The following is a 12,672-nucleotide window of genomic DNA, read 5'->3' as shown; positions in this document are numbered from 1 at the left end:
AGAGACATTTGCTTGTTAAATTGGACCTATCTTAGTGTTATTTAAGTATAAATATATATTTATTTTCAATTTGTTGGGAAACATTTATTTTAATGTTTTTAGTATTTTTGATGTATTATATTTTAAAAAATATTATATAATAAATAATATAAAAAAATAATACAGGTGGGCTGGACACAGATTTGAACATTTTTATCCGAACCGAGCTTGAGTAAAATCTCAAGCCCATTTTTCGAGTCAAATTGAACCCGAACATAAAAAATGAGCCTAAAATTTTGATTAGATCTAACACGAACCCGACCTGATCTGGCCATAGACACCTCTAATCTGTTGTTGTTTGTAAGTCCAAATACACGTACTATATTCTTCTAACTATCTAACTTTTGTCTTCTCTTGTATTTTTATATCATGACCAATTATTTTTAAATTGTTATATTATATGTTTTTAAAGTTTTGTTAGGGTTTTTACTTTTTCAATGTTCAATTATCATTTAAAGATTTAATATAATTTATAAAAGTTATAACATGAAGTCTAATTCAATTTAATTAAATAAAGGTCACCATAATTATATAAAATTCCATAAAATGATTATAAAATATACTAATATCCAACAACATAAAAAGGAGATGCAATTGACACAATCCATGCTTTGTTTATATGTTATCATCACAATACTAATGGAATTAATTATTAGTTTATCACATAATAATTTATTTGATTCTTCAATTTTATAAAAAATATTTGACCTTTGATCAGTTTTGTTTATATTTTTAAATCATTTTAATGTTTTTTAAATTTTTTATAAATTTTATAAATTTTTGAATTTTAAATTTTAAAAATTAATTAAATATTAATATATCATTCACATAACAATCCACATATATGTCACGTTAATAAAATTGAAAAAAGTTAAATTTTGTCCATTTTAAAAGTGATTTGAAATAAAATATAAATTTAAGGATGAAAAAGATTTAAAAAATGAATGAGAAACTAAAATAACTTTTTACATAAAGTTTAAGGGTGAAATAAATCAATGTGATAACATAAAAAGCTTTAGATAATTAATATTTTTAAATAATATATTAAAAGAATAGGAAAGTCCATCAGTTACAATAAAACCATTCAAGGGGTTATTTTACCCATTTAATCTAAAAAAATTAATATTTATAAAAATGACCCTAGTTCAAAAATATTCACCAAAATGACTTGAAATGAACAGTAGATTTAAGTTTTGAGAACCCAATGGCCGGCACTACCTAGTGTTTTGGCCCCATCATTACCTGATGATTGTATCAGGCTTTAAAAAATAATTTTTTTTGAGTTTGGGAACTCAATAACCGGCACCAGGTTATTGTTTTTTAAAATCGTATTATATTGGTATACAAAAATACCAATATTTAAAAAAAAAATTGTTTCTGGCCATGTAATGGCTGGCACCAGAGACAATAAATTTTTTTTTTGGTGCTGGCCAGTAGATGGACAGCACCAGGTACAATTTTCGGATCCCAAGACACTTTTTTTTTTTTACTTTGGGACACTAATGGTCGGTACCAACGTATTTTACATGGCTAGCACCCAAAATTTTATTTTTAAATACACTGCTGCCGGACATTAGTGTCCCAAACTAAAAAAATAAGTGTCTTGGGAACCGAAAATTGTACCTGGTGCTGGCCATTACATTTTTAAATATTAGTATTTTTGTATATCAGTATGATACGATTTTAAAAAAACAATACTCTGGTACTGGCTATTGGGTTCCCAAACTAAAAAAAATTATTTTTTTAAAGTCTGACACAATTATTAGGTAATGATGGGGCCAAAACATTAGGTAGTGTCGGGGTTCTCAAAACTCAAATTTACTGTTTATTTCATGTTATTTTAGTGAATGTTTTTGAATCAGAGTTTAAATATTAAATTTTTTGGGTTAGATGGGTAAAATAACCCATGGGCTCTATATACACTGTAAGAAAGTACAGTTTGCAAAATAAGGCAACAAAAATCTAGCATCATTCAAATACGCACTTATTTGGGATCTATATCTGCTGTCACCATCGGCATCTTTTGAATCACTGTTCTAGAATCAACTTCAATTATTACATACCGAAAACCCATATCTCTAGCAAACTGTATGGCCATGACATGGCCTCAGCTGAACATGGGTCTGATATATTTCTGTTGAAATGAGTGCAGGAACCCATAACCAGTCCTTGATGATTCCTAATTACAACCCCAGTTGTTGACTCCCGATTCTCTCTGGAAAATCCTGCATCAAAATTGACTTTGGTGAAAGGGGTTTGCGGCACACTCCACCGCTCAGCCAGAGGTTGCTGGTGAGAAATCAATCTTTCCATTGGCACAACCAGTTCACGCACATAAGGTACTGTACAAAAGTGGACACCTCTTGCACTGATTGCTCCAACCCTTCATGAATCAACATATTTCTAGTAGCCAATCTACAATGTATTTCACAACCATTCTTAGAACAGTCGACGAAATTACTATCAGCAGGCGTTAAAAGCCACGAAATTCCCAAAGATGACCAAACAACACTCTCGAGCCAGCAATCTCTCCCAACATGAGTGGAATCTTCAAATCCCTGTCGACGCCGAGGGTACAAAACAGTCGAGGCAATCCGTTTAATATGAAGGTTTTGTAAAGTAGGAATAAAATTTAAAGAGAACTTCCATTCATTTATTTTGATATTTTCAGTGGCATTTATTCTCTAAAGCTTGTTATAGAACTCCTTAGGCTTAGTAGAATTAGCTTGTAACGCCCCATGTAAACCCCCATCTGTAACAACTTATAACCACTGCGAACAGAGTAGACACCCGTGTTTTTATCATTCCAAACCAGGACATCCTCTGGTCGAGACTGGGAAAGAGGGATACAAAAAATCTGTTGAGCGTCATTCTCGAGAACAAGGTACAAACGAGCTCTTCATTCCAGGTTTTAGTAGGTTGATCAATAAGTTGTGATACCCATTGTATGTTAGTATTGACCCTTAGTTCTTGAATACGTCTGCACTCCTTACCAGCTAACAAGAAATCATCCCAAATAGTCATGACGTGACCCGATCCAACCTTCACCTCAAACTTGCTTCCAGAAGGCTTTTTGCACACCATACCCTAAATTTGACTTCATAAAATCTGTGTGTGGAAAATAACGAGCTTTCAAAACATTTGCCACAAGTAAAGGGTTTGAGAAGATTAGCCAACCTTGCTTAGCTAAAAGGGCAATATTAAACTCTGCTAGATTGCGAAATCCTAAACCACCATTAAATTTTGATATGCATAAGTCAGACCATGCTTACCAGTGAATAACTCTTCTTGAATCAGATTTTTGCCACAGAAAACGGCTAATAATACTTTCCATCTCTCGACATTGATTGCGGAAGAATCACCTATGTAAGGATAGCTTGTAGAATAGACTTAAAAAAACCGCCTAGCAGCGGTCTTTTAGCATTTGGAAACATCTCCGTCTGGTCCTCCCAATTAGACTTGTCCTTGGCCGACCCGACTCAAAGGCAGCTCGAAAAATAGGAAGATTTGAATAAAAATATAAGTTCAAAAAATAAATTTGGATAAAAAAATAAGGCCATTTAGAAAATGGGCTGAGCCTCGGGTAAAGCTTTTTGACCTAGGCTTGACTTAGTCCAGCCTGAATTTACAAAAAAAAAAAATCTTCTATTTTCCTGTTATTTTCTCACTGTTTTGCTACTATTTCACTATTATGTTGCTACTATTTTATTGTTATTGTTTGGATATTGTATAACTCTTATTTTATTGTTAATTTTGCTTCTATTTTAGAATCATTTATTTGTTAAGTTGCACCTATATTAGTGTTATTTAAGTATAAATGTATTTTTTAAATTTATTTTCAATTTGTTGGGAAACATTTATTTTAATGTATTTACTATTTTATATTCTTAAAAAATATATAAAAAATTAATACGGGTAGACTGGGTCAGACTCGGGTTTTAGCATTTTTTATTTGGATCGAGCTTGGACTAATTTTTAGGCCCATTTTTTTACCACGAGATGAAGGGTGGCTAAGCTTAGTTTTGTGTAAGATCACGTTGATAGTGAAGTGGGTTAACTAAGGGTAATTTGAATTGAGTTAGAACCTTATAGTCATCGTTGAATTGTTAGGGATCAAATTGCAAGGAAAGAAAACTTTGGGATGTATTGTTAAAGAATAATTTGAGGTATTTGGAGTATAATTACGAAGTCAAATTTAGATTCGATCGAGTGGATTGTTAAATACAAAAATTTTGAATAATAGGGTTATAAGGGACTAAATTGGAAAGCACATAAAATGTGTTTAAATTGAATATTTATATGTTTATAAATGAGGATTCAATATATTTTATATAGTCATTTATTGAATGAGGTTGAAAACAAGGTAGGAACATTGAAGGACAACAAAAAACAAAATCAAACAATGAATCGATTTGTGTTAGTATAATTTACCCTCAAATACACATATTCATTGAGTAAATTACCTTACAAATATTTGGTGTCAAGTAATCGTCATGAATATATCTTTAGTTATTAATTGAAAATTTGAATGGTAAATAATAAGTGTGTATATATAAATATTGTGGGTAGAATTAGAAATGAGTTATGTTTCTATGATTGATAAATAGATACCAACCTATGATTGATGAATAGATATGAAGTGTATAATTATGCTCCTGATATTAATGACATTGTTAAAAATGATCTATGTATGCTTGTAATATGAAATGGAAATGTGAATGTAATTTATTGAGTAGTATTTCTAGATCATTGGGTGTATGTGAGAATACGTTTTATTAGCTCTAGAGCATTGGGTGTTTTTGATAATGTAACGCCTTCTACCTGACTCGACCGCTAGGTCTGGGTATTGAATGCTACACTAACCCGAATAATTTAACACAATTTATGTTTCATGTATATCAACATGAAAATTTCATGTGTTACACTATTGAAATTGAGATGGTAATGATATGGCAAATTATATCAAACTATGATATTAGACATGGTAATGTAAAGCTTTAAGGTTTATCAAGACAATGGTGTACCAAAGTTAATCAAATACGAATTTTATAAGGAACCATTAGCTAATGAATTAGAGACAATGATCCATTTTATACAATTGTTATATTTATGAAGTTATGGCTAGTTTATATGCTTAAATTGATTTATGCATTGTTATTTATACAAAACGTTGTTGGGCATTCATCAAGCTAGTTATAGCAGACTATTAAGCCAAGGTAGCTTCGCCTCTGAACATGTCCTCTAGCTTATCTAGAATCACTTTGGCAGTCTTATAGCTCTCTGGCTTCTTATAAAGAGTGTTGGTCACGTTTGCCAGCATATAGGAATGAGTTATCTCATCAGACTCCTCCCAACATTTTCTAGCCTTAGCTTGAGTGATTGGAGGGCACTTATTATCAAGAATTGATTTATGTTTCTCACAGCTTAGGACAATTATCAGATTCCTTTTTCATTCATTATAGTTATTTTCGTTCAATTTGTTTTTAGTGAGTATGTTCAATAAGGGAGTTGGTGCCATTTCCAAATTAAAAATAAAACATTCATATATTAATATCTATGTATTAAGCAAATGTTTGAAATCGTTTTGCAACATTACGATATGAATTAAGATAATGTATACGTCTTACATTAAACCTTGAAAAGATTTGGAAGTCATTGCTACGATAATTTCTACACCCATTGAATCAATTCACCTAGGGGTGATCATGATCAACTAGTGAGAACATAGATTTTCATCCAATTAGATGAACCTAATTCCTAAGGCATTCGCATGTACTAATAATCATGTAACGTTTGACCATCTTTCTAACTTAAGCATAACTCATTGGAGAGTTATTTAACTAGAAGATCTTGAGTGTATAACCATCAACTCAACACCTATCGTATCAAGCACCACAAATGAGTTATATTAGAACAATCTTACCGAGTAACATGTGGTGACTAGTTGTTCTCTTTGAAGAAAAAATTTCTTGATATATCATATGATAATACCTACCACAAAGGCCGATCTAACTATTATACGATTATAAGAAAATTTTGCTTACTTTCAGGAAGTCTTCTCAGTGAAATCCACATGACAACATCTACCTCGTGGTCATAGGTCTTGTTAAGGGACCTTCTCCCACTCAATATTTTAAAAACATGCAAAGTTTTTAAATTTTAGTTTCAATCATGAATGGTCAATATATGCATGACAAGTACATGTGAAATTCTCCCTAATCTATATGGCATGCTTATCTTATATATGCATGAACAAACATTCACAGTCATATAATTCTCATCAAGTTTATCTCAAAAAATTAAATGCATAAAATTAAATGAATCTAACCAACCAAAGTTTCCATGATTTTATCCTAGAAAAATAAAATTTGAAAAATGACAAAATTCACCCTAAAGCATACTTTGGGTCGTCAATTTTGCCACCACGAACTTCTGTTGCGATGCCGATTCATGTTTTTACCATCGTCATCTTTCCATCGCCATTTTTGTGTCATCATTGTCGACTTCCGCCACTACTGTCGAACCACCACCTGCAACTGTCGGACCACTGTTGGTCACTTCCTAGTTTGGTTGGGTTGGGTTCGTCTCGTCTCAATCAGTTTGGATGCATCTTTGTCTTTTGGGTTTTGCCAAGAAAAATTAGGTTACAAAATTTCTATGTCTGTTTCTGACTCACATATTTTATTCTAAATAAATAATAAAATAAAACTTTGTGTGAAGATGATAATTCACGATCTAAAATATACATGTTAGAGATAATAATGAATTACATTTGAATTTTTAGGAAGTACAACTTTGGCAAAAATTACTTTATCATCCATAATAGTAAAATAATAAAATAACGTTATACATTCATTCGCATACATTCCCCTAAACATGCATACAATTACAAGAATGCCACATCTTATCAAATATAATCATACATGAAGAAGAGAGAGAATTTCGGTCTCAATTTACACTATAAACATAGCACAATCGTAACTTTGATACCAATTGTTGGAAAAATTTTGGTTCGAAAACTATTTTTCTACACAGCAGAAAATAAAATTTTTGAAAATTGACTTGGTTTGTGATATTTTTAGCAATAAACCTAGACCGAAATTGTACCTGTGTTTTCGAATAGACTAGAGGTGCTCATGGGCTAGCGGCCCGACCCGACAGCCCGCCCGAAATATGGGAGGGTTTGGGTAAAAATATAGGCCAGAAGTATGGGTTTGGGCAAAAAAAGAGGCCCGTTTAGAAAACGGGTCGTACCTCGGGCACAACTTTTTTGGCCCGGGCCCGGCCCGAATATATAATAAATATATATATTTTTTATTTTTTTTAATTTTAAATATTTTTAAAATACTTTTTTTTATTTTTTTATTTTTAAAATAAATTTTTGGTGTTTATTAAAAAAAATTGGCTGGGCCGGGCCGAGCTCGAGCTTAGGAATTTTTTTCCCAGGCCGGGCCTGGAAAAAATTTTAGATCCATATTTCGGGCCGGGCCAAGGCCTAGGACGCGGGCCGAAATTTTTTTCTGGGCCCGACCCGAACCCAGCCCGGCTCATGAGCACCTCTAGAATAGACGGATCCTTGTCGTTCTCAGCTTTCAGCCAAATGATCCTCTTTGCTATTCTTGTACCACGAATTGCTTCGAGTGTGGGCTCGAACAAAACAAATCAAACACAAAAACTTAGAAATAGTTTTTTGGAGAATATATTTAGACTTGCTCATGGGCCAGGCCACCCGATTTGATCCGAAGACCTGCCTGAAAAGTGGGAGGGTTTGGGCAAAAATATAGGCTCGAAAAATGAGCTTGGACAAAAAAATTAGTCCCGTTTTAAAAATGAGTCGGGCCTCGAGTAAGACATTTTTTGTCCGAGCCTGAGCCGACCTAAATTCACTAAATGACAAAAAAATTTGCTATTTTTTTATTTTAATGATATTTTCTTGTTGTTTTCTCCCTATTTTGCTACCATTTCACTATTATATTGCTATTATTTTGTTGTTATTGTTTGGATATTGTATAAAACTTGTTTTATTGTTAAATTTGTTATTATTTTAGAGACATTTTCTTGTTAAGTTGCATCTATCTTAGTATTATTTAAGTATACATATTCTTTAAAATTTATTTTCAATTTGTTTGAAAATATTTATTTTAATGTTTTTAGTATTATTGATGTATTATATATATTTAAAAATTATGTAAAAAATAAAATAATATAAAAAAATTAATATGGACGAGCTGAATCCGAGTTTTAGCATTTTTATCCGGGTTGGGCTTGAAAAAATTTTTAGGCCTATTTTTCGGGCTGGGCCGAGTCTGGGGCCTAGCAAACGGGCTTAAATTTTTGTTTGGGCCCAGCCTGAACCCGATCTAGTCTTGCTCATGATCACCTCTAAATATATTGAACTCTTAAAGATTCAACTAGGATGTAGGGGCGACAACCCTAGTTAATTATTACTAGGGCCGGTCGTCCCCCTTATTACATAAGGGGTTTTTGGGCATTTCCATATTGGATTCAATTACAAGTACTTTCCGAGTTTTTAATCCAATACTTTATTATTTGATCTAACTCAATTTTTTTCTATTTCCCAAATATAAACTTCAATATATTTTTAATTAAATAATTCTCTCAACCCAATTCTAATTTTGTTAAAATCGCGACAACTTTACCATAAAAGAATTTATGAGAAAACATATTTAATATTTTTGCATTCAACGGTTCACTCTGACCAAATGATTTATTTCCATCTTTGAACTTCATTTATTCAAAAAATATAAATTCATTTTTCATTGTCATTTTCATTTTGGAGAAAACCACATTCATTTTCAAATATTTTCATTTCTCCATGTTCATTTTTATTTGGAGAAAAGCTTAATCATTTCCAAATGTTTTCTATTTCTTCATTTGATTTATTATGCGATTCATTTCTGGTTTCAACGAGCTAGTGGGGAGACTGATTGGACATATGCAATTGAGACTCAAATGATTTCTAATTAAGTTCTAACTTTTCATCTATTAATTATAAACTCGTTTAGTCACGAAGTCATTCCACTATAGTATCGTGACTGAGCTCTCCCTAACAATATACCATTACGAAAGCAACTCGATTAGTGCTCCAACGTCGTGACGTGACATACTATTTGGCAACTTCACGATGTTGACCCTGTATTTTTCAAACTTTACAATTTGGTTTGTGTTCGATCCAAATTTGTTCGAGAAAGGTTTAAATTTGTTCTGAATGACTTATATTATGATAGATAATGATTTTCAATTTGAATTATCCATTAAAGGTACACCAAAACAGGCTTTTAGCGGTGTTTTTGGTGGCGTTTGGATAAAAAAATGCCGCTAAAAATCAAGCATTAGCGGCGTTTTTTAAAAAGCGCCGCAAAAGACCTAAGCCCAGCGACGTCTTTTTTCTGAGTTTTTTGGGCTTTAGTGGCGTTTTTTTGAAAAAGCGCCGCTAATGCTCAGGGCTTTAGCGGCGTTTTAAAAGAATCGCCGCTAATGCTCAGGGCTTTAGCGGCGTTTTTGAAGAAGGGTCGCTAAAAGTCGAGCAATAGTGGCGTTTTTGTTCCAAACGCCGCTAAAAGTCGAGCAATAGTGGCATTTTTTTTAAACGCCACAAATATGTTTTTTTCCTTTTTGTAATTATATTTTTTTATCCCACAATTTCAAATGAAAATCTTACTTTTTTTCCCCTTCTTTTTCCCAAAATTGATCCCCCTCAACCCTAGAAATCTCGACTGAAATTTCGTCTTCTTTTTTCCCCCATTTTATTTTTCCCAAACCATTTTTCCCTTACCCCGATTCCCTTTATTCCCCCCAATTTCCCCAAATCGGCAGCCCTCTGTAGCCCATCCCCTCTAATTTTGTTCTTTCTTCTTCTTGATTTTTTATTTCCTCAAGTCACTATATTGACGAAGTGCCCCAAAGGAAAATTTATTTGGGATTTTATTTTCGAGAACTTTCTTTGGTTTCTCCATTAAAAATTGTTCACCTTCTCTTTTCTTTTTTTTACCCTTTTCATTTGCATCGTATCCATTTGTCTGTCATCCTGAGTCGTATTTTTATTCATCGGTTTGATATCATCGGAGGCTTTTCGAGCAAACTTGAGACGAGCAAACTTGAGACGAGCGGTTCGTCATCAGAAGCTTGACCCGTCCGCGATTCATGGTGTGACTCAGTTCTCCGATTTGACTCCCGGTGAGTTCAGGAAAAGGTTTTTGGGGTTAAGGAGGTTGAGATTACCTAAAGATGCGAACCAGGCATCGATTTTGCCTACCGATAATTTGCCTGAGGATTTTGATTACAAAGAAAAAGGAGCTGTTACGCCGGTCAAAAATCAGGTTTTCAATTTTTAAAAACCAGTAGTTTGTAACTTTTTTTATAATAAATGTATTGCATTGATTTTTGTTTATATTTGTTTGGTTATTAGGGTTCATGTGGATCATGCTGGTCTTTTATTACAACAGGAGCCTTGGAAGGTGCTAATTTTTTGGCAACTGGAAAACTCGTGAGCCTTAGTGAGCAACAGCTTGTTGATTGTGATCATGAGGTTTGAGTTCTTTTACTTGTTTTGATGTTTATTTTTTTGAAGGAAAAGAAAATCTCTAATCTAGCTATAATGCAAATCCAAAAATCAAATATTTTAATGTTCATTCATGTAACTTAAGGATTTAATTAATTTTTTAATATTTAATTCAAATATTTCACAATTTTCAGAAAGAAATTATAATATAATTATGTGAAAGCTAATATTGAAGATTGTCTTTGCTTTGGATAATCTAATTTATAGAAGGACAAGTGAAATCTAATTTATAGAAGGACAAGTGAAGGGTGGTTTTTGCATAGATTGACAACAAGATCAACGTCTGTCTTCTTTTTGTTTTTAATCCAACCATGGTTGGCTTTTAGCCTCCACTTTTTCGAATAACCATAGGCAATGGCAAAGAACGTAGAAATACTTAGACCCATCTTTGCAAAGGAATTTTATTAAATAAAACCCTACATGCTTTATAAATTTTTTCAGGATAAGCATGCATAACAAGAAGATTAAATGAAAGGAAACAAGATTAAAACTGTCTAAGGCACCTCAAGCAGTACCCCATTTCGATGCGGAAAGAGTTGAAGGGAAGAACCGATCTCAACATCACTGGCTGCCTCAACTCTCAGCCTATCTAAGAACAATCTGTTCTTGGTCTAACACAAGGAGAAGGAAACAGGAACCTGGACTTTTATTTTTGGGGATTAAGATTCTAACCTTAACGGCCACTATATAATACACATGGAGGGGCACCAAAAAGGACATATACGATTTTTATTATCAATTATCTGCCAAAAAGTCACCTCTCAAGTATACTTATTTTTTCACTTTGGTATTTGAACTTTTTTTGTCCTAATTTAATACCTAAAGTATCAATTTTATGTTTGGAAACTTTTGATTTTCTGACTTGCTTAATAGATGAGTTAATTTTCTGACTTGCTTAATAGATTAGTTGTTTCATGTTTGGAAACTTTTGATGCTCTTGGTCTTATGTCTTGCAGTCATTGACAAAAAGTTGGTTCTCATTCTTCACTTAACAAGTCCAGTGGCACATACATATGTAAACTAGGAAATTGAAACAAGAAAGAAACGCAAAGCCAAAGCACATTGATTGTAACAACCCGATTTTGGGACGAGAAAAAATTTATTTTAAAATTATGACATGGGTTGCATTATGATAGGAAGGTTGCATGAAAATATTGATATGAAAATTTTATCGATTTAGTGATTAATTAAGGAAAGGACCTATTTTTATAAAATGTAGAATTTGAGTTCTACAAGCTAGAAGGGTTAACTAGCTATGAAATTGTAATACCCCGAAAATTACTACAGTAAAAAAAAAGATAATATCCCTGATATGGTAAAATAAGGAAATAAAGTGATAAAAAGGGAAATTGAGTTATGTCAACAATGGAAGGTATATTATGACATATTAATTCAAGAAAGGATTAAATCGCAAAAGTGAGAAAAATTTTGTTGCCCAAGAGTAAATACTCAAAACTTGAAGGGTTAAAGTGTAAATATGAAAAAGTTGAAAGGACCAATAGTGTAAATATTTTAAGGGTGGAATAATCTAGAAACTAAGGAAAATGGATGAATTAGGACCAAATTGAAAATGTGAAGAATTTTGAGGGACTAAATTACAATTTTACCAAATTAATTGATGACTCAATGATGGAAATTCAAAAGATTATGAAGGGCAAAATGGTCAATTAGAAGGAGAGAAAATTCTAGAAGGTAATGATGATGTTGGTGATATTTTAATTAATTAATTAGATAAATGTTATTTAATTATTATTTTATTAAGATTTTTAGTATTATTTTATTAATAAATGATTAATATAAAAGGGAGAATAGATGATGAGAAATCATCTCTTCTCCAGGAAACTAACGTGAGAAGAGAGGAAAAAGAAAGAAGTTTTTCTTTCTTTACAATTTGGTCCTCCCAGAAAAAAATCACCATTTTCACTTAGAAATTAAAGAAATTTTCATAGCCACCAAGAGAGAAAATTGATAAGGAGACTAGGGGGAGCTAGAATATCTAGTTAGATTCAAGAAATAGAAGCTGGAGGAGGGAGAAAATCAAGTTAAAGATT

The 12,672-nt window shown here is 32.4% G+C and overlaps 1 protein-coding gene across 1 annotated transcript; it reads left to right on the top strand.

Annotated features, from left to right (window-relative positions):
• The first annotated feature begins 9,290 nt into the window (after positions 1–9,290).
• LOC105771444 (cysteine protease RD19A-like) lies at positions 9,291–10,594 on the top strand. Its single transcript, XM_052630300.1, has 3 exons — positions 9,291–9,320; positions 10,128–10,379; positions 10,469–10,594. The coding sequence occupies exons 1-3, from the start codon at positions 9,291–9,293 to the stop codon at positions 10,592–10,594; spliced, it is 408 nt and encodes a 135-aa protein (XP_052486260.1).
• Positions 10,595–12,672: the final 2,078 nt, after the last annotated feature.

The sequence above is a fragment of the Gossypium raimondii genome, chromosome 5 (assembly GCF_025698545.1).
Source record: "Gossypium raimondii isolate GPD5lz chromosome 5, ASM2569854v1, whole genome shotgun sequence".
In the NCBI taxonomy this organism is placed as follows: domain Eukaryota; kingdom Viridiplantae; phylum Streptophyta; class Magnoliopsida; order Malvales; family Malvaceae; genus Gossypium; species Gossypium raimondii.
This window is presented reverse-complemented; position numbering and strand designations above follow the sequence as displayed.

Excerpts from the sequence above, each read along its gene's own strand:
- LOC105771444 (XM_052630300.1), top strand. The coding sequence starts at position 9,291 with ATGATTTTCAATTTGAATTATCCATTAAAG. Across the intron at positions 9,321-10,127 it reads ATTTGAATTATCCATTAAAG|GCTTTTCGAGCAAACTTGAG; the intron begins GTACACCAAAAC and ends ATATCATCGGAG. Across the intron at positions 10,380-10,468 it reads TTACGCCGGTCAAAAATCAG|GGTTCATGTGGATCATGCTG; the intron begins GTTTTCAATTTT and ends TTTGGTTATTAG.